The 27973-nt window shown below is 44.5% G+C and overlaps 1 protein-coding gene across 8 annotated transcripts in view; it reads right to left on the bottom strand.

The window, feature by feature from the left end:
- Positions 1-588: 588 nt before the first annotated feature.
- Positions 589-27973, bottom strand: part of LOC133349439 (transcription factor RFX3-like) — a 45023-nt gene continuing 17638 nt past the window's right edge. For 3 of the 8 annotated variants that reach the window (XM_061562933.1, XM_061562915.1, XM_061562878.1), the window contains 16 exons: positions 26460-26536; positions 24741-24855; positions 23472-23675; positions 22170-22244; positions 19831-20012; positions 19202-19321; positions 17200-17312; positions 15774-15892; positions 14589-14708; positions 13232-13379; positions 11953-12050; positions 9720-9869; positions 4881-5089; positions 4217-4370; positions 3191-3236; positions 589-2297 (listed from right to left, as the gene is read on the bottom strand). In XM_061562933.1, coding sequence (XP_061418917.1) covers positions 2206-2297; positions 3191-3236; positions 4217-4370; positions 4881-5089; positions 9720-9869; positions 11953-12050; positions 13232-13379; positions 14589-14708; positions 15774-15892; positions 17200-17312; positions 19202-19321; positions 19831-20012; positions 22170-22244; positions 23472-23675; positions 24741-24855; positions 26460-26536 — 2022 coding nt within the window. In that variant the 3' untranslated portion in view covers positions 589-2205. The remainder of the gene's footprint in view (positions 2298-3190; positions 3237-4216; positions 4371-4880; positions 5090-9719; positions 9870-11952; positions 12051-13231; positions 13380-14588; positions 14709-15773; positions 15893-17199; positions 17313-19201; positions 19322-19830; positions 20013-22169; positions 22245-23471; positions 23676-24740; positions 24856-26459; positions 26537-27973) is intronic. The other 5 variants (XM_061562943.1, XM_061562896.1, XM_061562888.1 and 2 more) reach the window with 4 other exon arrangements.

Below are 27973 nucleotides of genomic sequence, written 5' to 3'. Positions count from 1 at the left end.
AAAAGCTGCACTTTGCCAACACAGCCCGATAAAAAAAAACAGTTCACTGGACTCCTCCAATATTTTCCCATCAACAGCCCCCTTTGTTCACAACGACTTTTGACGTCTCATTCACATGTTTCTTCTGCCGACAAGACTCCACTTGCTCTCACAAACGCAAGAAAAAGGTCGGTATGGACCTGGGGGAGGGGGAAGTTGGTAGTGACACGATAGATGTTCACAGGAGCGAATCGTGTCATCTAACATGGTGGATTTTTTTTCCAGATATCCTAGTTTCCTCTTGCGTGAAAAAAAAACTTAGTAATTAAAACTTGCCAATATAGGACTGCCCAAGAATATCTTGATTTAAATTAGTATGACACCTTATAATGGTTAAACTATAGAGTAGCCAAGTGTGCTTAACAGTTTTGATATATATTAAAAGCCACACCTGCCTTTTCTCGTCTGGTGGCTATGAATGATGCTGTAAATACACAATACAGGATTACGAGTGTTTCTTCCATCACAGCTATTGGTCTACTGGTACGGCATCTTGGCGTTTATCATTTAATGATCTAGTCTCAATAAACTGACACAAAAGGAGTGATGCAAGTTCTGGCTGTTTTTTTTTATTTCTCCCCCCACTGCATCAAACAAAGGCAGCATTTGCACGTTTATTTTCCACTCCAAGATCAATAACTTCCGTGGCAGCTTTCAACGTGGCTCAATTGCAAAGATGCCAAACCAGTCTGATATTTATAGCGTGTCAGGGCAAGGTACAATTTGTCAAGCTAAACGTCAAATTGTAATGTGCACGTGATGTGTCGCCGAGCACGAACTTACACGTACACCAAACCCACCTTTCCCTTACAAACACCAGACTGACCAGACAGCATCAACACCTCCCTGCTGTGTGGTCAGATTGACAGCTTTAACAAGGCTAAGACCATGGTGGCTAAAGTATAATTAGTGGCCTTGAGAATCCAGGCATGTACTTTCTATCCTCTTAGTCCCACACCTGGACAGAAGCCTGCTCAGGATGGCCGAATATGCCACGCAACCTATTCCTCACACTGCTACCACAATGAAACCCTTCGGTTGGTAATTTACGAGAGACCAGCACCGACTTAGTCAGTACACTCTCCAGCAAGCTGCCTAATGGGGCCGGCTGTGAAGGATGAAGGACGTCCCAAATGCAACATAAAAGGCCCAATGTGTCGTGTGGCGATCGATCGGCTCTTACAACTGTGTCCATTTTGTGCTGCCGATCGGAGCGTGTTCGATGCGATAGAGCGTCCCAAGAATCTTGTCGATACGTCGGTCGCTCGGAGACGGCAAATGTGCCCATCGCGTCTTTGTGAAAAGGAAACGAGGGTTTATACGAGCTGTCCACGTTGGCACACAAGTGTTGCATAAGCAAATGTAGCGAGCATTCACCGGGGCGGCCGATGCTGCTTTACAGGCACCAGTCAAAAGAATAATGAGACAAAGGACACGTTCGCATTTACACGGTTAATTGAATTGACAACGCCACATCAAAATATAATTGACTCAAAACTGGCAGGAGAAACACCTGCGATTCATCCACAGTTAAATCTGTACAAAATTACCATGTTTTTGTAATATTGTAAGGGGAAACACAGTGACTGTCACCATTCGTAAGTTTTACAAACCAACTTAATCAGGGATGAAGTGGCGAATGGTGCGTGTGTTCATGCACTTGCCATTTCTGTAGACATTCTGCTGTCTACATAATCCACAACATTTACCACCACCCTCGGCTCCCGATCGCTCACTCTGCACAAACTCACACTTCAAACATTTACATTGATCTCTAACATTTGAGTTACAAGGACGCCAGCCTTCAATAGAATTAAATATCTTTTAAAAAATATGTTGATAACAAGAGGCTGTGTTAAAAAATACATGAATAAAAAATGAATAGAGCAAGCGAAATAAACATCTGCAATATTCAGCACTGTACACGTTCAGCAGTCATCAGCCCACGCTACTTATGCCACAAAGAATTTCGCCGCGGTCTAGGTTTTGTACACCACCACCACCAACAGCAGCTGCAGCGGGCAACTTCAACCCACTGCCCTTTCCACAGACACACAACACGTAGCGTTGGGTCGCAGCCACGCTGGATAAACTCTCGTCCTCCGAGCCGCCGTCTTTGTCCGCACCTTTCCCCTGCCTCTTTCTCTCGCTCGTTTTTTCCATCTCCTACTTAAGCTCCGTGCGAGTCAGTTTGGGTGCCGGTTCACCCGACTCCACCGACACCTCGTCCCATGAGTCCCTCTGGCTGGCCTCTCGGTCTGCGTGAGGGAACACCGGGTTGGGGAGAGGGTGGAACACACGTATCACATGTTGGGGAGAGGGAAGGCAGGGCGGGAAGGTTTAAGTGTCTTTCCTTTGCCAGGCTAGTCAGCGATTGCATTTCAAACATTTCAAGATCGAAATGTAATCGCCGTTTGCTTCCTGCCTCATGCCAGATTGCGAATGATGCACGGCTCGTACCAGATATTCCAAAATCTGTTTGCGCATTTTCTTTGCTAACATTTGGATTTAGGTCTTCTCTTTGGTACACAGCCATCATACAGTTTACACATCTTTCAAGGACACCCCTGAGTCTACAACCACCCTGCTGCTTTAGGTTTTCCCTTGGCCATTGACCATCGGTGCCACTTTAATGCATGTCTCGGGTAATCTGCCCTCTGTTCTCCACACGTTACAATACATCAAAACGTCCTCATACTGATTATGTCTATAATTAATTCCTGCCACATTTCATTCTTAACTTTCAAGTTACTGACCTATCCGGTCATGAAATTCAAGCATCGTCCGCATACACCCTCCAAAGCCTTTTGCAGGATTTCAATTAAACAAAGGAGACTCATATTGATGACAATATAAGCTTTTAAAACTCTACACAATTTGCGGCGCGTGGGAATTCTCTTCACATTATAACCGTTTTCAACTCAGCCCTGAGCACTATTGGTTAAGTAAATCATAAGCTATTAGCTTACTGTTGAGTTCACGAGCGGCATTAAGCCACTGTGAAAACACGAGTTGTCTCTTTACTGCAGTCTAAAAGAAAAACACGCAATGTCTGTTCCTCTAAAGAAAATAGATACCTTCCTTCTATTTCTTGACTCAAAATAAGAATAACTAAACCAAACAATAGTTCCTGCCATGGCTGCAGTATTACCTTTTATCCCATTCAAGGACAAGAATCCTGATCCCAGGTCAGCAAACTGAAATACAAACCCAAAAAGAAACACTGTTAGCTTATATATGCACATGCCACACAGCAGTGATTAGCAGACAAACAGCATTACCTCTAGACACATGCTCCGCTTCACTGCTGCCTTTTCTCAGCCCTTGTTATTCTCCAATATACAGAAATAAGTGAGAATGGACTGAGATAAAAGCATCACTTTTGTAAGAAGCACTTGGGAACTTTACAAGGCTTTCTTTTATTTCGCATTGATGAAAAAAATTGCTTTTTAGAAGTATTCTAAAAATAAACATTTGTAAAAAAGCTGTAATTTCAGTGTCAGGCTTGCAATTTGTGCTATTGCAGTGTCGTTCCGTGGCCTACTCTTGGCAACTATTCCACAGGATAAAATTTTCAATGATGCCTGCTATTACCAGTTAAGTGAACTTCTCTCATCAACTATCATCGTTAAGTCATGATCGCTACCTCTCACAGTTTGGCCATGCCAGACTGACTCGCTCGTGAATTTATGCCATCACCTCATCTCCACAGTGGATGCCCTCTCAGGCATGTTTACTCCATGATTAGTCTCCACGACTGAGCCAGTCAGTCTCGCCAGCACTACCACAAGATATACAACTTATTTGCAAGGGCCTCTTGCAGTGGCAGAAGTGAGAATACCTTTCTAAAATTAGAAACACAGTGTATCCAGACCGAAAATATCATATTCAAAATCTTTATTTAGACTGGAGGAATCTGATAAGCTATGAATCTCTTTTTTTCACAGATGCCCAGTATGGGCAGCTGAGATGCTTGCACTGATGGTAAAATATCGTTAGTGGACCATTCCGAAGCGGAAGGCCTCCTGTGGCCACACGAAATTAAGTCGCGAGACGTATTCGGCCCGTGAGCCATAGATTCGCCACGCCTGGTTTATGACGTTTCGGGAACAACTGGACCACCACGAGGTCACGTGTGCGTGTACGAGTGGTAATCGGTCACTCCAACGGTGTTCACCTCGCCCATGACGGCGATGGGCGTCTCCCCGCGCGCCCGTGCCACCCGCTGCTCCACCAAGTAGAACATGTACTCGTCGTAGAGCAGGCGGATGAGGTGGAAGGAGCCAAAGCTGGCCGCGCTGCGTAGGGTCAAGTCTCGGATCACCATCGAACTGTGCAACAAACACACAGATACCAGGTTAATCTACAAGTATTAGATTTTTCATCAGAAGTAAAGTTTGTTTTTTCACTCCTGGTGCCAAGTACCAGACGGATGCGTATAATGGCCAGCATAGTGACCAACAACGTAAAAATAACCAGAGTAAAGGATAGGCAGGAGTTAACAATACATACGATTTTCTGCCAATTTTATTCCAATTGTGCTGCCCATGTCATGTCATGAGATGAAGTATCCATTTGGATCCCTCAAGAGTAGTGCAGCCCTTCGTATTTGATAACCGTCAACAGAGTGGATATCACAGAGCAACCTCTTAATACCCTACAAGTGATCTGGTCCACCTAAGAGGGATGCGCGTTCTTACACACTCCGCGCTTGAAAATAACAAACAGATATATTTTTTATTCTACGGGCAAAAGATACTTATCCCAAGTGCAGAACCAATTTTATTGTGGTGGCGTTTTTTTGGCCGGTCATTGGTGACCCGTACAAGAACCACACTCACCTGTAGAAGGACCACTTCAGCAGGAACTGGCGCGCGGCCTTGGCGTAGCTGGCGCTGCCCTCGTGTGGTTTGAGCACGGTGGTGACCACCTCGTCCAGCCACACAGCCCACTGCTCCAGTGAGTTTTGCTGCTGCAGTGTCACCTTGAAGTCCTGCTCCAGTCGCGTTACCACGCCCTCCTCGCACTGGCACACCCACGACGCTTGCTCCTGCACGCAAGAGACACGCACAGGGTGTAAAGACGGCCCCAGCGGTAACGCGGCCCGTTGGAAGCGCATTCCTTGCTGATTGGAGAGGTTCGCGGTTCGAATCCGGTATGCAGTCCTTGTTAATACACGCCGTCTGCTCCACGGTGGACGTCAAGAGATCGTGTGACGTCATCTGAAATGGGTAGGCTATTGTGTCGGTGAAAACTTGGCTGGATTATTCTGAAAATGAGTCATGAGACTCAGTTGAGGAATTACTGGAAAAACACAATATATAAGTGATACGATCTACCCTCGTCTATGGATAATCATGTCACCTAATTTGGCGTGTACCCCAAGAATATATTTTTCTTGTATTTTTTAATACAAGAGAGCCTTAATGTTTCTTCAGACTCCTCATTGAGGATATTACATTTGGACGTTTGATCAGTTCCACTCAGGACGAGTAATGTGAAGGTTTTCACAGTTGTGCTGGAAACCTCAAGTCTTTTTAGGTTGTAATGTCCGACGTTTCGCTCCCAGTACTTCCAAGCTCTCAGAAATTGGAGCAAAAAGTCAGATATGCCAATAACACGGTGCAGCACAAAAACACAATGGAGAGCTATTCACGAAGGAACATTTCGCATGTGGATAGAAACCACAGTACCCAGAATAACCACCCATGCATACAAGGGAATGACACTCACTCTGAGGTCCGCAGAGATGGGTTCACGCATCCAATATCTGTGCTGCCTGCTCTTGGCCACTATGCAACCCAACAGATTTGGGAGGCAAATAAATCTGCATGATCCACCCCTTATCTTCAAAGGAATAGACCATAGGTGTATGTGCCATAACGCCTCGCCCACTGCAAGATTTCCTGATTAATAGAAGGAGTAACAAAACAAAACAGCGCGTATCCAGGCTAGCTTCAGAATTAAATTGTTTCAGCCCAACATGTGACAGCACTCTACTGCTCCACACAGCAACTGTACATCCTTTATCGGTGGACGACTCCTGAGTTCCTACGCTCTGCACATGCCGTTTTTGAACAACACTAGTGGACAATCACATTGATCGGATATAAATATCTATGCTCTGACATCAGTTTGACCTACAGTGAAGGTAAACTCACAAGTCTTATTTTCGTTAATGATTCTTCAACCATGCTTTTTTTTGTGTCATCTCCCTTCAAATACAATTTACTAAACATGAACTAATTTTACAAGCGTGAAAAATTTGTTAGCCTCACATTTCATTTTTAGGAGGGTTATCGTTTGCTGGCACAGGCAATGTTGTGGGAACCCAAAATCTGGTGATCAAGGGGAATACCGATGACCAGATGGCGGTGATGAAACTAACAGCAGAACTCAGGAAGACAGATTTCTACTGTGTAAAACATAACAAAATTTGGAAGAAATAGGGAAGTGATGGTGAGGCGGCATTCAACTGTACTGGCCATAATATCCTCTTCATATTAAAAATCCATAAATTTTGACCACACAAAACATTCCGATACCCAAGGGCTGCACAGTTCTGACCCGATCTTCACTCGAGCACCCACCCATGCTAAAAGCCAAGAGTATCCGTTGCCCGTGCCACACTGCGACACACAGCAAAGCCTCAACAGACGCTGCACAGGGCCGCAATACGCTTCGCGAAAACATGTACACGCACACTGACGCCCTTTGTCGAACGTGTGTGAATGCACAAAGGCGCGAGCTAACAAGCCACACTGTGCACTGTGTACTGGGTGTGCGGCCACCGCCTGCCCACCCACCCACCCACGGGGCCGCCAGCTGTCGAGCGACGGCCTCCACGCCATCAGTGCCGGAGCGCCAGTGCCAACCGGCGGATGTGGGCATGGCCAAATTCACAAGGCACGATAACAATTGTAATGGATGAACACACGCGATGTGGCTTGGAATGTGAACACAACGCCAGCCTATATATGAATAAACGAGATATTAACCACGTAAGCGGATCATAGTCTTCATCAGTCACCATTATGCATTATAATGGATGTTCAAGATTCACTACAGGGAGGATTACATTTGTTTGGATCTAATAATGCACAATCTCCAATCCCTCGCCTCTATTCTACAAGCGATCTCTTTCTGTCGACTCCTTTGCCACAATGCCCCAATTTCCGAGTGCCAAATAGATTTTGTTCTGGCTCTCTTATCTAAACTCCCACAACTCAGATGTTTAAAAAAATATATATATAGCATTTAATAAAATAACTGTGGAAAGAGAGCACTGCAAAAGACAGATGGAGGAATGCACACTGCTTTGTCGGCCATTTGGGCAGCTTCAAGCATCGAAAATAGCCCCAAAAGTTTCCACCCCGTCACCAGCTCGGAACAGGTGCGCATGCGCAGAGGGACTTTATTATTCCGGGAATGTTTTATGAGCCTCCTCTAGAGTATCCGAGTAGAATTCCAGAACGATTGCCAAAAAAAGCAGATCTGCACTCCTGGTGCACACCAAAGTCAAACTTGCATTCTTACATACGCACACGTACACACATGCACAAGCACACGCGCGCAAACGCACTTGTGCGCGCAAGACGAGCGCAGAATCACCAAATCTGCTCACGAAAGAGCATTCAAGGCGGCAGAACACAAACGGGGGCTAGAAACGTGCACACGCACGCACGTGCGAGCTTGCGAAACACAGAGTGTGCCGTTACCGCCCAGCGTGAGAGTGCTTCTTAAAATAAACAGCCCCACAAGCGAGCCGCTGTTGCCTCCGCAGTGGTGTTTCCTCCCTGTCCCCGCGTCAAACCCAACTTGGAGAGGACTCCTCCCGTGAGTCGATATCAGATCAAACACGTTGTGCAATTCAAAGGAATGCACGTTCGAGTGCCTTATCTGTCTACGAACAGTATGGCACTCAGTTTAGAATATCAATAGTGGGAGACGGTCTCTTGTCGAACAGTAAGGGCCACAAACATGGCGAGTTTTTATTTTATTTGAGCTTCCGCTCAACTGGACATGAAGTTCCTTAAAAAATTACTTTTCACGGTTTCCTTTTGCTGTGCATATTTATGACATATTAACAAAACATTCACCAATGTCTAGTGATTTACGTTAAACTTTGAATGAATGCCTATGACAAAATTGCCCTGAATATGGCTGATCTCATGAGATCTCAGAAGCTAAGGAGAGAGCTGACCTGGTTACTGCTTGAATGGATTTTGGAGGAATGAGGCTGCAGGCTGCAAGATGACCAGGAGATGGCAGTACAGCAATGGGCAGTTGAAGTTGACGGATCTTGTAAATGTTGTAGGTTTACTCTCCAACACACCGGTGTGCTGTACTAGTAACGAATTGGCATGTTCTGTTTACGTGACAAACATTAATAATTGGCTGTGTCAGGTGGTGGCGGGTTTAACGACACATTGATATATTTACATGATCCATCCCAAGAAACCTGTATGATTAATGGATCTCTCAGTGAACGGAATTGAGCTATGCAACACTTTGATTATTATTAACCCCTTATATGTGCGAGCTTTCTCCGGTTTTCCCTGCTTCTTCACCAATAGCATACACCAATTAATCTTAATTAGCCAAACATCCTAATGCAGATCCTCTCTAAAAAGAGTACTCAGACTAAGTTATTTTCTTCGTAAATAATTAACATCATTCATACGGTATGTATTTGTATATTTAGTGTCCATATCTACTCACTCATTATTTACTTCTCACAACACTTAACCCTGCCCCACATCTGTGCACCGAAATGCATCTCTGTAATTTGCCTCCGCTTTGCAAAAAATTTATTTCATGGTACTGAAAAGTAGTATTTAATAAACGAATTAAATAAATGTAATAACCATTCCCCATTAATAAAACTGCCCTGCTGGAAACGTAAATGTTGTATTGTTCACAGGCCTAAAAAACTATCACCTTTAATGTAAACAGCCTACAAAAAGAAGCATATACAATGCGTTAAAGCTTATACACTCCTCTTACACTACACGGTTAGAGCACAGAAGCAATGCCAGAATTTTGGTTCGCCACGAGCCTAGGTTACCCTCTTCTGAAACAAAGATGTTCTGTCTTTTTGGTTCTTTCGGTAAAGTCACGGCGTCCAAATGACGCTGTCTGTCCGACATCCCTGTTCTTCACCTGAGGATGGCTGCTTGCGTTGTGGCCGAAACGTCGTGAGAATTTTATTTTATTATGTTTTATTATTTTTATTTTATTATTTCCCTTCTACGCGACTTTACCGAAAGAACCAAGAAGATGAATCCCTGCAGTCACGAAAGCTTTAAATCGAAAGATGTTCTGTTCCGTCGACTCTTCCCTGCAGCGGCAGATGGTGCGATATATGGACTGGAAATTGATGGGATTGAGGGAGGTACCGACATAAAAAAAAAATCTAAAGTGTTTCTCAATGACTAACACATCCTGGACGTGTAACAATGCAGGTCTCTGCTACCACAATCCAATGACATTTTACGATTCTAAGACAGGAGTGAACACCTTTTCTCTTGTCTTGTCTCTACTACCTTTCTCCTCTGTACAACCTAATGTACACACCGTATATGTTCCGTATCGTTGCTGCTGGCGGCAGCAGCATTTCGCTTTGTAGCGCCAGCAAATGTCGTGGCAGGACTTTGTAAATGCGCGGGCGTGGCAGGCACCTGCACGTTGGCAAAGTCGACACGATTGAGGTCGTTGAGCATCTGGTTGATCTGCGAAGTGTTCTGAAGAACAGCCCGTGCCGCTTGCGCCAGGTGGTTAAGCGACGTGTAGCGCCGCAGTGTCTGAGCGAAGGCACTCACCGCCGCCACCTGTTCCACATATGGCAATCACGATTATTACGGCAATCTTTGAAATCTTTTTTCCCCAAATTATTTTGCCGATATTACTATTGGCATCATATTGTCACAAGAGGATATTTACAATCAGGCTTGCACAAAGTGATGCAACATCAGCCTCGAGAAGATAACAGCACACTCTTTGGTTTTTTCGGTAAAGTCACGGAGGTGAAAACAGTCAATAAAATAAAATAAATGAAAACTAAATAAAATCACGACGTTTCGGAGGCAACAGAAGCTTCCTTCATCAGGTGTAACAAAGACACAGCAAAATAACTGTAGCTGTGCCTTTTGTACACCTGATGAAGGAAGCTTGTGTTGCCTCCGAAATGTCGTGATTTAATTGATTTATTTTCATTTATTTTATTTTATTGATTGTTTTCACCTACGTGACTTTACCAAAAAAACCAAAGAGTATGAATCCTTGCAGTCACGGAAGCTTCAAATCTAGAAATAACATCACACGCTTACTTCCCGAGTTCCCTTCAATTTCCGCTGGTGTTCACGAGCTGTGCATCTTCTCGCAATAGCAATGCAACGATATAGAGTTTTATTCTGAGAGCAACAATTGTATATCCAGGTGAAATTATAGACTCATGATAGTGGAAAACCCAGTTTAATCGCCAGTGGCTGAAACCCAGGTTCTCATGAGGCCACCACCTCATTACACTTGAGAGCACCATTTTAGAACGCTTGGTCGAGACCCAGATTTCAAGCCAAATCCTCAGGGGGTGCAGGGCCTCAGTGCTCTGACGTGACATGAACCCCCTTTGTTATGGCCATAAGGAGGAGGTAGCCAATTTGCTGTGACACCCACAAGAATGACGTGTGTGTGTGTACACAGCTCTCTGTGCTCTTCATTGCCCCGAGAAGGTGGACTACTATTTTACAGTCATGAAGGCTGTCTCTGAGAGTCGGCCATGGGAGAAACTGCACATGAAGGGTATTATTGTTAAGGAATGTGCAACTTTAAGGATGGAGTGTTTTTAAGTAAGGGGGGAAAAGGTGCACCCTAAAGCAGGGTTCGTCAACTGGCAGCACGTGGGACAGATGTGACTTAAAGGCTCTTGAAGTGGCCCTAAGAACTATTGGCCCGCCGAGAGATATGGTTCACCAAGACATAAAGCGATACATGAGTGACATGAATGCAAGCTAAACAAGAGGTAGAGATGAGAGCTGTTCACAAATGAAATATTAGCGAGGTGAGCATAAGATAAACAAGCGATCAGAAACCAAGAAATAGAGGCGAGTGGTTTCATGCAGACACGATATCATGATACCGTGTTGTCATAACGGTTGTACATATGCCACATGGCATCAAGTGGCCCGCCAACACACGTTAAGTTTCATTGTGGCCCACCAGAACAATTTTAGTTAAAAAAACCTTGGCCTAAAACATAGATGCGTTTCCATAAAATATAAAGAATTAAACGGTCAAAGGATCCCCAGTTTGAATGAGCATGGGGCAGCTTTCAAAGTTAACAGACCCGAGGCAATGGTGGAAATTCCACGTTGCCATGATGGAAGCTACTCTTCCTGTAGGCTTCCCATAGGACAATTACTACGAAGTAACTCTTTTTTTTTCGATTTAAAGCTTTCGTGACTGCAGGGATTCATCTTCTTGGTTCTTTCGGTAAAGTCACGTAGAATGGAAATAATAAAATAATGAAAATAAAACATAATAAAATAATTCTCACGAAACGTCACATAGAATGGAAATAATAAAATAATGAAAATAAAACATAATAAAATAATTCTCACGAAACTTCGTGAGAATTATTTATTATGTTTATTTTCATTATTTTATTATTTCCATTCTACGTGACTTTACCGAAAGAACCAAGAAGAAGAATACTCTTTTTATCAAGCCCAAAATTACGTGGGCAAGTCAACTCCCAACCAAGATTTGAACCTGTACTTTTCAACTGTGAGTCCAGCGCTCTGATCACAGCAGCACAACCTGGTTGGACATCTCTATAATAATAATTGTGTCTGTGATGGTGGACCAGCTGCACCAAACAATGCAAAAGCTAGTCTAGGTTAGACTCCCACTTGCCTTGGCGTGTATGACTTCTTGGGGTAGCCCACTCAGGGCCGTGGCCAGCCAGCCCTCCAGGCTCTTGGCAAAATTCCGGATTGCTTGTGTCAAGGCACCTGCAGCAAACAGCCCAGCCTTCGTCAAAATCACTTTTTTTTAAAACCTCACAACACCACAAAGGTTGGCTTCATGTGTGTAAAACGTAGCAGTGCAGAAAACAAAAACAAAAACCACAAGATTTAATGTTTCTGTGGAAGGTTTATGTTTTGAGTTTTGTTTCAATATAGCTGCGCCACCCTCCACCACTATGCATGCTACCTTAACGCTCCAGCGATGCCACTGTAGTTTGAATGTCATACTTTTATTGCAACGTCACTAAAGTATGATGATGGTATCATGTTAAAGTAACTTTAAAGAATACATTTTTTACTGACAAAGCTTCAAATTCGAGCCTGTCATCCAAGGACACACAGCATATGTATTTACAAGATTCATATTCTTAGGTTTTTTTTTTCGGTAAAGTCACGTAGGTAAAAACATCAAAATTAATGAAAATAAAATAAAATAAAACAAAAAATCACGACGTTTCGGAGGCAACACAAGTCTCCGTCATCAGGTGGGACCGTCACAGCCGAATTAGCTGTGACGGTCCCACCTGATGACGGAGACTTGTGTTGCCTCCGAAACGTCGTGATTTTTTGTTTTATTTTATTTAATTTTCATTAATTTAGATGTTTTTACCTACGTGACTTTACCGAAAAAAAAAAACCTATGAATATGAATCCTCGCAGTCACGAAAGCTTCAAATCTAGTAATTATTTACAAGATGAGATACATTTTGTTTTTGGATGTATCTATATTCATCATTAACACTGAAAAAAAATGAAAATAATGAATGTAATAATTTGTAAACGTTATGCTTTGTGGCTCTCCTGGATGTTGCCCTGGGCAGGGGCTGGCACCGGGACCCTTACCGTGAGACTTGGCGCAATACCACAATCTCGCAACACTAAATTATATTGTGAGATAACGGTCTGCACATTTGCTTACCAACAGCACAAATCTGTAAATAAATGCCACAGTTGACAAAAAATGTTTGCGAATAAGGGCCACAACAAACTCTCAGGCGACATCACAACTTTGGAAACAAACAAAAACAACTCCACAGACAATGCCACAAAATCAGGACTGTTCATCGTACAACTAATTTTCAGGAGCAGCAAAAAAAAAACTCTCACGACAGCAGGCCCAGGCGAGTGGAGGGGTGGGGAGGGGAAATTGAGTGAACGGCACTCACTGGGGATGGGCCGTAGCACGTCTGGGATGAGCACCTCCACCAGTGCCTGGTACAGCAGGTAGTCACAGCTCCGCATCCACTTCATGACCGGCTCCCACCGGCACAGTGTCGCCAGCGCCCCCTTTGGGAGCCGCTTCTCGTAGCCATTCTCCCTGCAGAAAAAAAAACAAAGCACCAGTGGCTCTTGTTAAAGAGACATTAAAAGTCAGCTTCACACAGATCTTAGGTTCGAGCGCTGGTATTAGCTGCCCACGATCTTCTTCACCTTCTAACATATGCATACTTGGCTGAGCGAGGCCACGTTATCATCTGCATTGTTTAGTCCCCCCTCAGGTTTCTATCCAGTCTGGTCCTCCACAGCATGTGTCAGTCTGCAGGCGATTAAACAGAGTTCTCAAACATAGTGAGTTCACGGTCTCAGCTCAGTAACCAATCACTAAAAAAAAAAATCATTAGTTTGGTTGATTTGAGATGGCTTAGTGGCTCTGAAAACTAACCTGTCAGAGCATTGAGCTGGCACCACTGAGATCTTGGGCTAGAATGCTTTGTTTCAGACACCCATGATTATTCTAGGTCAATGTGCAGCAAGTTGATAATCCCAGCCTGATCACCAATCACGTCACAAAACCCTAGTTAAATTTGGGTTCTAACTTAGTTCATCATATTGCTACTTTGCAAAATCAAATATTCTGATTCATCATCATAGCATACACAAAGATGCACCCACCATAGAATGGGTTCCGATAAGAGTGCTGCTGGCTTTATCTATTTCGGCCACTGCCTTACACAACATGTCAGTGCTCAAAATGGGAACCTACATGTGTACAACTTTGCATGTTATCTAATGACATGTATGATGTGTTTGTGTGGTGGGTTTTCTTGAGGCACTCCGATTTTCAAGCATTTCATTACAATTACCTCCCTAAATATAGTCTCGAGACCCAACGAGGCTTCCTTGTATAACATATTATCATGAGAATAGGTTTTCCCATTTTTTCTGGCAACAAAACAGCTGTGTTGAGATGTTAAAACACCCCACTGAAACCTTTTACAAGGAATCATGTCTGCATTAACCACAATACTCGTCCTCTGGTCTAACACCGTCTTTAGACTAGGCTAAAAAAAAAGCTGTCTCTGGTGTGGACCAGTCAGTTTCAAAGACAATGCATATATTATCAGAGTACGTTTTTTGTTTGCATTTTCACCACAAGTATTGTGGTTAATTCAGACATGATTCCTTGTAAAAGGTTTCAATTTGGTGTTGCCAGAAAAAAGGAGAAAACCTATTCTCACATTTTGGTACTGGCAAAGGAGGTCCCATGATTTCGTATCATATATGGTGTCTATGAGCAAAAACTTGCCTGTGCTGTACGTCCATGCTAGTATCATCATCATCCGGAGGGCTGTACCTCCAGAAAGTCTGCCATATGGTCTCAATCAACCCAAACTGCAGGTTCACCACGATGTCCAAGATGGCCTGCAAGAGGAAGGCACAACACTCATCTCACTCACTGCTCGTGGCCTCAAATATACTGGAAGTTACAGGTGCGCACACCAGCAACAATGGCTCATCTCCACTCGCACACACAAAGACACCTTGTGTATACTTTTATAAACTGTGGGTCAAGTGCTGTTAGCGCTCACGTATTATTAGGCTCAACACGACACGCAAGATAGTGATGTGGCCAACATCTGTGACTGGCTGCCTTTGTGTCCCAAGTGCTGATGGTTTTCACACCACACCATGTACTTATTTAAAGTTGAGTCGACTTTGGGGAGGCCCTACAATAGCTTTGGATACCACAGTCACATCTTTGGCCAGAAATCAGTCAGGTGGCCTAGATTCACAGGGCAGGGCACTGACCAACACAAAGAGAAAGATATATATTTGAGTCATGATTGCCAAGCACAGGCCCAAAGAATCGAACATGCCAAAAGGCCAGCAACAAACAGCACTGCTGAAGATATAGTAAGTAGCCACTTGAGCAAAGTTTTAAGAAATGGGGAAGAGATGATGGGAGGGAATTCCAAAGTTGAGCGATTCAAGGACCAAAGGAGTAACATTTGTGTTTTGACCTGCAGTGTAGTGGTTGAGAACACAACGAGGATGACACAAAACCGTCAGTATGGTAGTTCGAGCCCTCAACAGGGGTGCAGGAAACAAGTAACGTACGAGGGAACAGTTAACGATGGAGTGACAAGGAGGCTACACATACGTGTAACAAAGATCCCCCCATATCGTCTTAATAGACTTGGGGCAAGTGTTGTTAGTGAGCACCTATGAAGGCCAGAATGGTACACGAGGGGATGGGTGGCCAGCACCATGCCCGGTCGCCTTGCCTCCCAAGTGGCGATGTTTACACACCGTACCAGGCACTCATTTGAGGCCGAGTCGACCTAGGGGAGGCCCAGGACCTGTTCAGATAATTGTCACTGGTGTTTACCGTGCGCGGGAATCGAACCTGGGTCCGCCGAGTTCGTAGCACAGCTCACTAAACCACTGCACTGCCACTCCCCTACACATAGACACACAGGGCTGTACCTCGCAATGCTCGCGGTAGAGCGTCTGCAGCGTGCGCACGTGCTCAATGGAAACACCCGGCGGGAAGGTGATTTCCCCCCACTCCACCTCTGCAAACGCTGGCAGTGCCCGTGACGCATCTGTGGGGGGCAGGGTGCCAGCCACAAAGAGTCACAACCAAAGAAAAAACACAACAAAACTAACAACAGCTACAGGCAACCTTGGCTCTGACCCCCACAGGCTGAAGTTTGCACACAGCGCTACTCCGTGGGGTGAAATGGCTGCAGTTAAAATTGAGTGCCTGTGCTTTGAAAGCAAGGATTGGTTGATCACATAATTGATCAGATTCTCAAATCCATTAGGCTTCAAGGTGGCCAGGAGTATGATAGCACAGAAAGTGGGTTCTGGAACCCTTCTGTGTAGACGTTGGGTGTTATGTCCTGGTATACGTAGATCTTCTCCAGGCCCTACACTTTCCTTCCACATATAAAACATTCTTTATAAAAAAATATTTGGCATAACACCTTAAAAAATATTTGGCATAACATTCGAATGCAGAACCATCCTCAAAAGGTTTCAGGCTCAGCGAAGCTTGCCAGGATAAATAAATACCATTGTTGTAATGCTAAATATACACAACTTGTTTCTAAATTTTATTCGAATTTTATATTAAAAGTAGTCAACTCAAATGGAAATTTGTATTTGTTTCCCCCACTAATTCAATACAATACTGCATTGTAGCACCAATGACCGTTAAATTGCAGCTATTAACATTATCACAGTAAATGTTACTTCTCTACGATTATCGTCTGGTACAGCAATAGCCCGATTTATGTCTCCCCTTTCACGTCATTTCGCAAATACGTCATCACTTTATTAACACCGCTGCCCGATTTGCATCGCCTCAACACCAGAGGTCGCAACCGGGTACCCGATACCCGTACCCTACCCGAAACCCGGTTACCCGTACCTGGCCGGGTACGGGTACCCATTTGCGACCCTGGTGCGGCCGGGTAGGCCGTGAGTCACTGGTGAGTAACTGTTTGTCACTCATTTCCCAACGTCTTGTCTCTTCTCACAATTCAAGTTCCTAGAATCAACCCAACCGCGCCTGCAACATGGCTTCATCCCAGAAGTCGCAATCAGGTACCCGATACCCGTACCCTATCCGTACCCGGCCGGGTACGGGTACGGCCGGGTACAGGTACCCGTTTGCGACCCTGGTGCGGCCGGGTACGAGTAAGGAATCAAAACCCGTTTGCGACCTCTGCTCAACACACACCTACATCGCGGACATCATCGTCCGTCCTATTTGTATTCGTGGCCTCGGCCTTCGCCTCCACTACCCACCCCTGGAAATTGCTTTGATTGACGTCGCTTCGATATTCGTCGTCGCGCCTATTTCAGGAACGCATCCCCGACGTAAACCACCGGGGTGTTACTCTACCTAGGAACTGCTGGTGCTGCTGGGTTTGAGCGACGAGAGCTTGCTCAGCCGAACCATGCGGCCCCACGCCCTGCGCCTCGCCCACTCCGTCCGCCTTTGCTGTTGGCTTGAAACTGTGTGCAACGAAACACAGGGTGACCACACCACTTTTAAAATAAGACCAGGCACTAAATCAGTGCATTAATTGTGGGCATAATACTTGATTTTAACTGGACACATAGCAAACAATTTAAGAAATCAATATGTAAAGCGAGATGGTGTAGGTCCCTGTAACATTTGTATACTACTTGTTTCTCAAGTCTGGTTTGTTGATAGTTTGCTCATTAAATATTGAAGGGAATGGGTTGAGGATCAGTCGGACAAAGACTAAGTTCATGGTGGCAAATTTCAGTGGAAATAATACAGGAGGGTTGCAAATTGGAAGTGACCAGTTAATGAAGACGAACAAGTTTAAGTACCTGGGTGCAACGATGTGTGCTGATGGATCACGAGAAGGAGAAATGATAATAAGAACAAGGACTGGATGGCTAAAATGGTAAAAGATGACTGGTGTGGTGTGCGATAAGAGGGTCCCAGTTTGTTTGAAGGGAAAAGTGTGTAGTGTATAGTGTAGTGTATAGTGTAATATATAGTGTAGTGTATAGTGTAGTGTACAGTAGTGTATAGTGTAGTGTATAGTGTAGTGTATAGTAGTGTACAATGTAGTGTATAGTGTAGTATATAGTGTAGTATATAGTGTAGTGTATAGTGTAGTGTATAGTAGTGTATAGTGTAGTGTATAGTAGTGTATAGTGTAGTGTATAGTGTAGTGTATAGTGTAGTGTATAGTGTAGTGTATAGTATAGTGTATAGTGTAGTGTATAGTACAAGACGGTGGTGAGGCCGGTGCTGTTGTATGGGGCCGAGTGCTGGGGCACAAGAAGGAGGGAGGACCAAACTAAGTCCGTCACAGAGATGAGGATGTTGCAGGTGGATGGCGGGTTTAATAAGGAAGGATAGGGTGAGCAAAAAATAAGTGAGAGGAACACTCAAGGTGGTAGAAATCACAGAGAAGATGAGAGAGAAAAGGCTGTGGGTGTGGTTCGGTCATGCAGAGAGGACAGCAGGAAAATGATGTGGGTCAGAAGGTGCAAGTGATGCAAGTGGAAGGAAATATATCAAGAGGAAGGCAGAAAAGAGGTGGGGCGATGTGGACATGGGTCCGAGGAGCGGAAAGTGAGATGGCGCAGGACAGGGCAGTGTGAAGAAGGTTGGCAAGGTCAGCGGACCCCACATGAGTGGGACAAACGTGTGGAAGAAGAAGATAATCCCACAAGATTATTTTTATAAAACAAACGTTTAACTCTTGACTTAAAGCTTTCGTGACTGCAAGAATTCATATTATTTTATGATTTTTCTATCTACGTGGCTTTACCGAAAGAACCAAAGAATAGAAATGCTTAACTGTTCACACCTGTTTAATTTGTTTTTTTAGATCAGGGAATTGCAACCCACATAATATGTAGAGGACATTGAGTCAAGTGCTGGATCTTAATTGTGCCTCACAGCCCATCCCTTGTCAACTCGGTACTGGGCCCTCTGTGAACTACATGAGTTGGACTTTTGACCCAGTCCCATGGAACCGGTGGTGACCATTGTGGCGAGTTCTGCTACTGGGCACACTATGGGCAGTCCTGGTTAGCCGGTGCCATGTGAGCTGTATGGACCTGTATCGATACCTGCAGCCAGTTATATGCAAGCTCCGTGGAACCTGTGTGAGACTTGTCCGTGTTAGTCCCACATGACTGGCAGTGGAACGTATAAGTGGGTTGCAGTTGTAATAGTGGGTTGCAGTTGGGATAGTTCCATACAACCTTTCGTGGACCTTTTAGTGCATCTTACAGTGGACCGTGGGCCCTGTGCTTGAAATGTATTGGATCATATTCCCCATTCCATGTGAGCAGTATAGGTCCCTGTTTGCGCTGTGGCCATGGTTGCAGGTGGGTGTGAGTACGGTCCGCACCGCTGCTTCTGGATGAGCGGCTGCTGCCTCAGGGCCGCGTGCTGGTGGTCATCTTGCATGCGGTTGAGCGGGGATGATGCCTTGATGCGGATGCCATAGTAGTGGTACTTCGAGTTGCCTCTGCCAACGCGCACACAGTGGTAAGTGAGATCAGCGCACTCCAGAGATGCTACTTTCACAAAAACAGCAAGCCAAAACAGAAATCACTTCTTAAAATGAATCACAACCCTAACTTGTGATTCATTTTAAGAAGTGATTTCTACGTGTCAAATGATGCATCGATTCGTATATTATTATGCTCAGAATACATGTAGCACATTGTGGGTGCAATAATCTATTAATTTCAATTCGTATGGAGGGTGCATGTAATCGGTTCGCATAAACCTTGCACAGCAACGAGTGGCGCTACATTCACCACAATACCAAGAGACAAAAAATACAATCATTGATTCCAACCACAAGTCCAAATTACAACAATTTACTAAATTGCAATCGGTGCAAATCATTACATGCCCAGTCATTACAGAGTACGTATCTGACAAGCGACAACATGCGTGTACGTTCCCCCCCCCCCCCCAACACTGCCTGCTGCTGCCCACTCCCCCGACCATCCTGCGACGGCGCCAGACCTGGTGCCGAGGCGCCGCGTGCGGAGGCCGAGGAACACGGAGCGGATGAGCTTGCCAAAGGACGCTGCGTTGACGGGGTCCAGCTTCTGTTCCTGGCAGTGACGCAGGTAGTGGTTGTAGAGGGTGCAGCGCGGAAGGCTCACCCCCTCTGCCGTCTCGTAGTTGTCGATCAGCCACTGCACCTGTGGCCGACGGTGCCGGTGCGCGTGGAAGGGGGGGGGGAGGCGGGGAGCACACACACAAGGATGCGTCATTACGAGGAACAGCGGACGAGCCCTTGTCATGTGACAGGCTTACGCATGTTTTCTTTTTTGCATTCGTAAAAACAAATTACATATCCAAGTTGGCAAAACTGAAGAAACCTTTACCAGTTGTATTTTTTCCCCATAAGGTTTATTATAATCATTCATTGTGTATGAAAATGTTTCTTACAGTGTCTTTATTCTGTGTTATTTTGTATATACTTTTGAAATTTTCCCCTTTGTTGAACTCATACCAGGCCTCCCTTGAAAGACAAGACTTCGGATTTCAATGGGCTCTTACCTGGTGATAATTAAACGTCTACGACTACTACTTCACTGCATGTGGCATGACACAAGGCGGCTACAATTCGCTTGTGTTTGAGAACGAAGGCACTCGCACATTTTGGTGCAGCCTCTTGAGACACAGCCAATATTAGCCTCGTCTACTGCTCTATCCAGGTAAACTACAATAAATTTCGATTTAAAGCTTTCGTGACTGCAGGGATTCATCTTCTTGGTTCTTTCGGTAAAGGCACGTAGAAGGGAAATAATAAAATAATAAAAATAAAACATAATAAAATAATTCTCACGACGTTTCGGCCACAAGACGACTGCTTGCGTTGTGGCCGAAACGTCGTGAAAACTACAATAGTGGGAACAAACGTTGAAAAAACTTTGACGAAGACAGACTGTGACAGCAGCAATGGCTCTTGTGGCACATGGAATCCATGCCAGCACCATATCAGCATATTATTGGTAGTGTTTCCCCCCCCCCCACCTTGATTTTGTTATTTACAAATCCCACAGCCATTTAACCCTGCCTCATTTGGAGATAACCATGAATGCAATAGCTCATCACGGGGAATATTTTAACATGACACTGCCACCCAACACACGATTTTACTTCAACTATCTGTTGGCTCCACTCACTGTACGTGTTGGTTTTATGACTGTAATTTATTGTGATTACTTTAGGCTACTAGAGCCATTCAAATGGGATTTCCTGTGCATTCTTGAAATATCCCCAGATAGTTGTGTGCCTTGAAAAGCATGGGCAAACACACACTTGGGCATCTGGGTTCTGACACCAATGACCGGTCAACGTATAAAAAGGAGGACAGGCCACAAATACTTTACCACCATTATTAAAACACTTCGTCATCCTTCTGCCTCATAAATGAACGATAGATTGTCACAAGCTAACATGCCGAGCGAAAGCACCATTGACGACAGTGCTTTTCAGTTTAAAGTATTTGCTGTTTGTGCTTCTGCAGCCAACGCAGCCCCTGTATTTCATCTTGAAATTGTACTTAATTAAATCAGGCTGTATTCACGTTTCAACTGTTGCTGATGTCGCACAAATAAAATTGTACGACATGAGCATCACCTGAATCACTCCGATAATTTTTTCTATTTTCAGGTAATTTGTGAATGCAATGTCACGTGTGCGAGTAAGGTCAATGAGGTGTAACAAACAGGCAAAACAGCATAAGAGAAACTCCATTTCTAGTTGAATGTGATAAGAATTGGGCCTAGCCGGCAGACTGTGGAGAAGTTTTACTCACACCTGTTATCCCACTACCGATTAAGACACATCATTTCTGTCCTATTTGACGTTGCATTTTAGTCTGTTCCACCATCCGCTACACAATCGCTTACGGACTGCCACTAAAATGGCAAGACGGGCAGGGATTTAGCGCTCGACATAAGACATTAACATATCGTTGATCTCAGTGCACCGTCAACCACAGCCACGAAGCTGCCAATTTCTGCCAATTTCTGCCAATGTCCACCTCTCCTGGCTTATACACGGTATTAACACTGGCTTTGCACGGGGGATCATGACCAGATTTTCAAAGGGCGAGATGGCGGTGAATATATGGGCACCACCAAGTTAACATGTAAAAAAACCAGCAAAACCTCCAACAGATTTTGAGACTGCGCGATGCCATGTTTGCGAAAAAAGCCATTTCAATCCAAAGCAGAGATACTAGTGTAAAGTGGCATGCAAAAAAATCGGCAAAACCAAAAAAGGACAGGAGTGCAGAAAGGCTCAGAGCAAAAAGAGAAGGGGTTAGAGAGAAAGTGGACACTTACATGGTGGTTTAGCAGAGAACTTTGCTGATTCGGGAAACCCTCAGAGCTTTGCAGGGTCTCAAACGTCAACTCAATCTGATGGCGAGATGGCACACAGGCAGCTCAGAAAGCCAGGGACAAGGGCTGTGGGCCTACGTGCTTTGTCAGCAAAGAGACCAATTAATTGAGCAAAATAATCGCTGCCTGGAAACTCAAAAGATAAAAATAAAAGAAAAAATAAGAGGCAATAGAATCGCAAGTGCTTAAGAGGCTCACCACAGTTTTGCTGAATACAGTATTTATAAGCAAGCAGCAGGCAAATATTGTATTAAATGCGTAATTCACAAATTTTATTTTCATGAGTGTGCGAAGACTTTCAACATTAGGACTTTTAAACAATTCACATTTACTGATTAAGTCACAGCTGCACATACACCATACACACTCAGGAAAATAATAAGTGAGTGAAACGTGTTAAACAACCACCAGCAGGCACGAGTTAAGTGGACTTCTGTCAATATTCACAATGATAAATTACTTTACAAGAACATTAATTCGACTCTATGTAATATTTGCTATAAAATGCTAAAATAAAACAACGAAAAGCGATTCAGAGGGCAAGCGTCGGTTAAAGGTGGTCGTGTGCAACAGGCTTCAACGAAAAATGTATGCGACACTCGCCAGTAACAGGATCAAGAGGCAAAAGACACAGAAACACCAAAATAATCGTTTAAGAATTACCAAAGACACTGCGCACAAGGGGACTGTCCTCGGAGCTATTTCATATGCCTTTCTGTACAAGTTTTTGACATGCTTAATTACCGACTGACTTTCTTACAGATCAGCCAGGTGGTGCAGTGCCATACATGATTGTGTTGAACTCATAAAGCCATACAATGAAAATCGTAGTGGGGGGGGGGTCAACTCAGCCACTTGAGTCAATAAAGTAAAAGTAACGCAACATTGCGGGATGCCAACAGTAGTCGTTTTACAGAGGGTGGCACCTGTCATGCCGATGTGGAACTTCCGCCAATGGTTGGCTCAACGCCGACAATAGACTAGTACTGCCATGTTTTGTTTGAGCAGGGGAAACACTCTAGCATTTATTTTTTTAACTACAGTGAAGGCTAAAAAAAGACCATGATATTGTATTGAACAAACTTTGCACAGCAGGTGAACTATTCGCACACACCAGCTTGGCAGAACCAGTGCCTCTTGTTACCCCAAAAGCCATGAGTAAATCTGCTGGCTCGACTTTGGCGCTTCTGCGTCATTTTTCCTGACCCCTCCGTCGCGAGCGGGAACGTCCCATCAGACTCTCACCGTGGCAGGCGAGGCGCGTGTGGCCTGGCTCAGCGACTGCCCCGAGCCGTCCATCGTCTGGATGAGGTACGCACCCCCGGCCTCGGTGAGCACCTGCCCACCGCCGACCCCCATTGCTCCCATCTCACTGCCGCCGCCACTGCCGCCTGTGCTCATGAGGCCATGCGACGAGACCACGGTACCCAGCTGCGTCGTGACACGGCCCTGGGGGGCAGGGGCGAAATGAGTCACTCTTCCCACGGCACACAAATACACGTATAGCCCTTGCGAGTTGTGTATATATATATACACAATAGTTAATACTTACGCCTATAATACAACACACGCATCACGAGTGTAATAATTGTCTACACTCAATGGATCTAGAATCATTACATGCCTTGTGAATTGGAACATTACCATGCACTGGTAAGATTAGGTTGTGGTTAGAACCTGCCAGTTGTACAAAAGTCACAAGATCAAATTTCGGTTGAAGGTGGACTCAACCCAATATCACCATCATAATCATCCCTTCAGCATCACCGATATGACTATCATAATTTTGTGGGATTCCAACAGTGGTTGTATTATGGACAGTGTGGTCCTACCATAGGAATGCGGAATGACCACCACTGGCTCAGGGCGGCTAAGAGAGATGAGCTCTCTAAGATGCTCTTTTGAGCAGGGAGACAATGTGGCTATACAATTACCCTTTGATGAAAAGGTTGTTTTACATGCCAACCTTGCAAGAGGTGCACATTAAAAATTTTACTAAGTACTTACAGAGAGCAAGTCAATACACAATTATGTAATTATGGTAATTTAATATGTTTGGTTCACATTGCATTGTACACAATTGAAAACAACCACAACACATTTTAAACACTAAAAATAAACATGGCTCATATGTTAGGGACAAAACTCTGATGTTCAAGTGAATCTCAAGTTGATTTTACAATGTAGACTTGTGCAGTAAAGATATATTAAAGAAAAACCCTTGAAGAACATTGCAAATAAGATGACTCCATACCACTGAACTTGTCACGACTGCAGAAAGTATTTTCACCGTCTAATCCTGAACTTATCATCTCTATACCAGTCATGTTCACCACTGATCAGCGCTATAAACAGAGATGAACAACAATAATACCCCCCATGCTCATAATGAGTGGGAAGACACTTCACAAGATTGGAGAACCGTTGTATAAAACAGCTCGATCGTGTCGTGATGCAACTTCCCAATAATAAAGGCGGCAGCAGCTGCTGCATGTTCGCTGCACACATTGGTACCTGTGAGTCGTAGTAGACAGGGCCTTCTCCCTGGCCGTAGAGCTGGGCCTCACTGTAAGGGTAGGATGCTGCTCGCCTGCTCGCCCACAAGCAAAGCAAATCGCCTTTACTGTCCCTGCAAACCAAACATCTAACAATTAATTTCCTTTTTTTTGGTGTTTTTCCTTCCCTCCCCCATCCCCCTCCCAAGTCTTATCCCGATGGTACCATCGTTGTCACGGCATGAGTCCAAGTCTGCATTTGGATCTCTTACAGAGTAGAACAGCCCTTTGAGTTTGATGACACGCGGAAAACAATATCATTGAGCTACCTCTGCAATAAAAAAAAAAACTTCTCACGGGTTCATTCAGGAGGGACTGACACATTCGCAACTACTTTGCCAAAGAGTAATGTTGGTGGCATCACAGTAAAACCAATCATTTAAATTCTCAGAGCTGGCAACCAGATTAGGTGAAAACACAAACTTAATGCGAGTTTTTTGTGTACTGTCAATGATGACTGGGCTGAGCCCATTATCTCTCTTCTCTTGAAAAACCCGCTTTGCATAGTTAAATAAAATCACTATTGTGGCTGCCTGGGTTCAAACCCACGATTTGAGTGGTGCGAGCTCAGCCCTCTGATCTCTAAGCCATCCGGCCACCACTTACATCCAAAACATTTAAAACACAGCTCCTGTAACCTCCATTTTCCCGAATGTCAGGGGGCCCATGTGTGAATAGTTGGAATAGCATCGCTTTTTCTAAATAGTTGTAGGTTTGCTGTGCAATGTTGTATGCACAAATACTTACACACATCAAGCCTAGAAAAGTGCTAAAAGTGCAACACTAACTTTATCCGTACTTTACATTGTATAAAACAACATGAAGTTATTTGAATATACAAACGGCACAAAACTATACTAATTTATTTAAAATACTTGATACCGTAATATTTATATACAACTATATATACCACCGCAAAGTGAAGAAAAATGTGAAGTCAGTTTTGTGAATAGTCAATGATAGGAATGTTATGTATTGCTTTTCAACCAACAAATGTACATTTGAAGTGGTTGAACATATCACCGAAACTTTTAAAAACAAGATTCATTTACTGTAACCTTCATTACAATATCACAACATTCAATCAATAGTTTTGAGCATCCTTCCTGCTACTTTTAAGCAAGGAATGTAGCATCGTGATGGCCACTTGCAGTGCAAGTACACGGAACACATTCCTGCATCACTCGTCATTAAAACAAGATAAATAAATCACTTCTAAAAATCCTATTTACACCATAATGGAAACATAAGCTGCCAAGTGTGCAAAGCATCATGCCAGGGAATAAATAAAATCAGACACACCGAAATAACAAGAGCAAGTTGGCTTGGGCATAACACACCAAGAAGGAATGGTGGCCGATAACCAAAACTAGTGATGGAATGGCCCACGAGGATAACCAACGTGGAGATAGAGTGAAGGAATTAGTTCCTGTGCAGATTGAGATTAATATGCCAAACACAGACCCATAAAGAAACAGCATGGGCGAGGTATTCATCCAGCAGGAGACAGACAATGGCTGATCATGATAGAAGATGATGCTTGAATTCCTACTGACGTTGCAATTATGTTCGAACACAAAAATGTTCTGGCTACCATTAGACTCTGTCTGTAGAGTATGTGTGTGTGTGTACAGGTGTAGCCCACAGGCACTGCGGTCCACTGGCCAAGAGCACTCACACGGCTCCATTGGTGTACACCGGGTCACTGCCGTCCACGTACTGCACATGGCTGGGGTACACATGCTGCACCTGCACCTGCGACATTGCACACCGTGCGCAACACACACACACGCGCACACAAGAACAAGCTCTCAATAAGGTCCTTTAACGTTTCGAGAAAATACCCTCCTGCTTCTGGCAGTATTTTCCGAGCACAGCGTAGCATGCGGCACCGCAGGAGCGTCTGTGGAACACGCGGGCACACCAGCAGTGCAGCAGTGGGGCACCTGAACCAGTTCTTCACAGAGAACTTTTTTTTTCGTGCAGTGGAATCGATTTCAGAACACGAGACACAACCCAACATCTCTATCATAGTTTTAAGCTTAATCTCCATATATATAAAAGGCAAAGTTGTGAATATATGTGTCTATTCAAAATGTTTAGCGTACTTCCCGACATGCAACAAACTGGAAACTTGCCATGTGGGTACTTTCCAGACTGTACACCATGCAAAAATTATAAAAATACACTTGTGCGTTTTTGGGGGGGTGGGAGCTCAATAATGCATATATTTTTTGCACAGCAAGTAAGCTGTGACGTCAAATCTGTCACGTGACCCGCGCATGTGGAAGCGTAACGCATTGTAGTGTAGTGGTTAGCGCGCTGCGCTACGAACCCGGCGACCCGAGTTCGATTCCCGCTCACGGCCACTACCGGTGACGATTATTTTAACCGGTCCTGGGCCTCCCCTAGGTCGACTCAGCCTCAAACGAGTAACTGCTGTGGTGTGTGAACATCGCCACTGGGGAGACAAAGGCGGCCGGGCGTGGTGGATCCAAGTCCCGGGCGAATACGGGTAGAACAGCTAGTCTTATATATTTACAAGGCACTCGAGCTACATCATCACCCCAACGCACATTCTGTGCAAACCAGGGTAGCTCACCAGCCAAAGAGTTGTGGATGCCTGGCCTGTAAAAGCAGCAGTAACATTGCCACCGACCTGCTGTGTGCCCCATGCAAGTTTAGATGACTCCACTATTGAAAACGGACATCCTCCATTCAGATAACAGCAAACGCACAATATAAACTTTTCCTTAGGTCAAAGGGGGGTTTGTACAGCCCGTGCAACTCATCCGCTTTGAATGCACTGTCCGTCTGCCGAGGCTGCAGTGGTTTATCATAACCACTTGCCAGAACAATTTTTTTTTCTTTCCATTTTGCTTTAAAACGTGACCACCGACTTAAGTGAATGTGTGCCAGGAAAAGTCAACAAAGCTGAATTAAAATCGACGAAACAGGAAGCGCAGCAGATGATGTGGCGTTTTAGACTGGAAATGTTGGTCTTGCTTTTAATGAGCATACCGTACCCTCTGCTCGACGCACTGTTTATTTATTTGCACGTTTCCTGTGCTTTTTCGGCCACTCGAGTGAATTCGAGTCACTTGTAAAACACGTGCGGATCACTAACACTCGGACCGGAATAACTGCAAGTTTCCTCCGCAGAGCAAGAGGCTGGAAAACTACAACATTCAC

This window comes from Lethenteron reissneri, chromosome 4, assembly GCF_015708825.2.
Source record: "Lethenteron reissneri isolate LAM-NWPU_2019-01 chromosome 4, ASM1570882v1, whole genome shotgun sequence".
NCBI classification, from domain to species: domain Eukaryota; kingdom Metazoa; phylum Chordata; class Hyperoartia; order Petromyzontiformes; family Petromyzontidae; genus Lethenteron; species Lethenteron reissneri.
The sequence above is the reverse complement of the archived record's forward strand: the minus strand, read 5'-3'. Positions and strand labels throughout refer to the sequence as shown.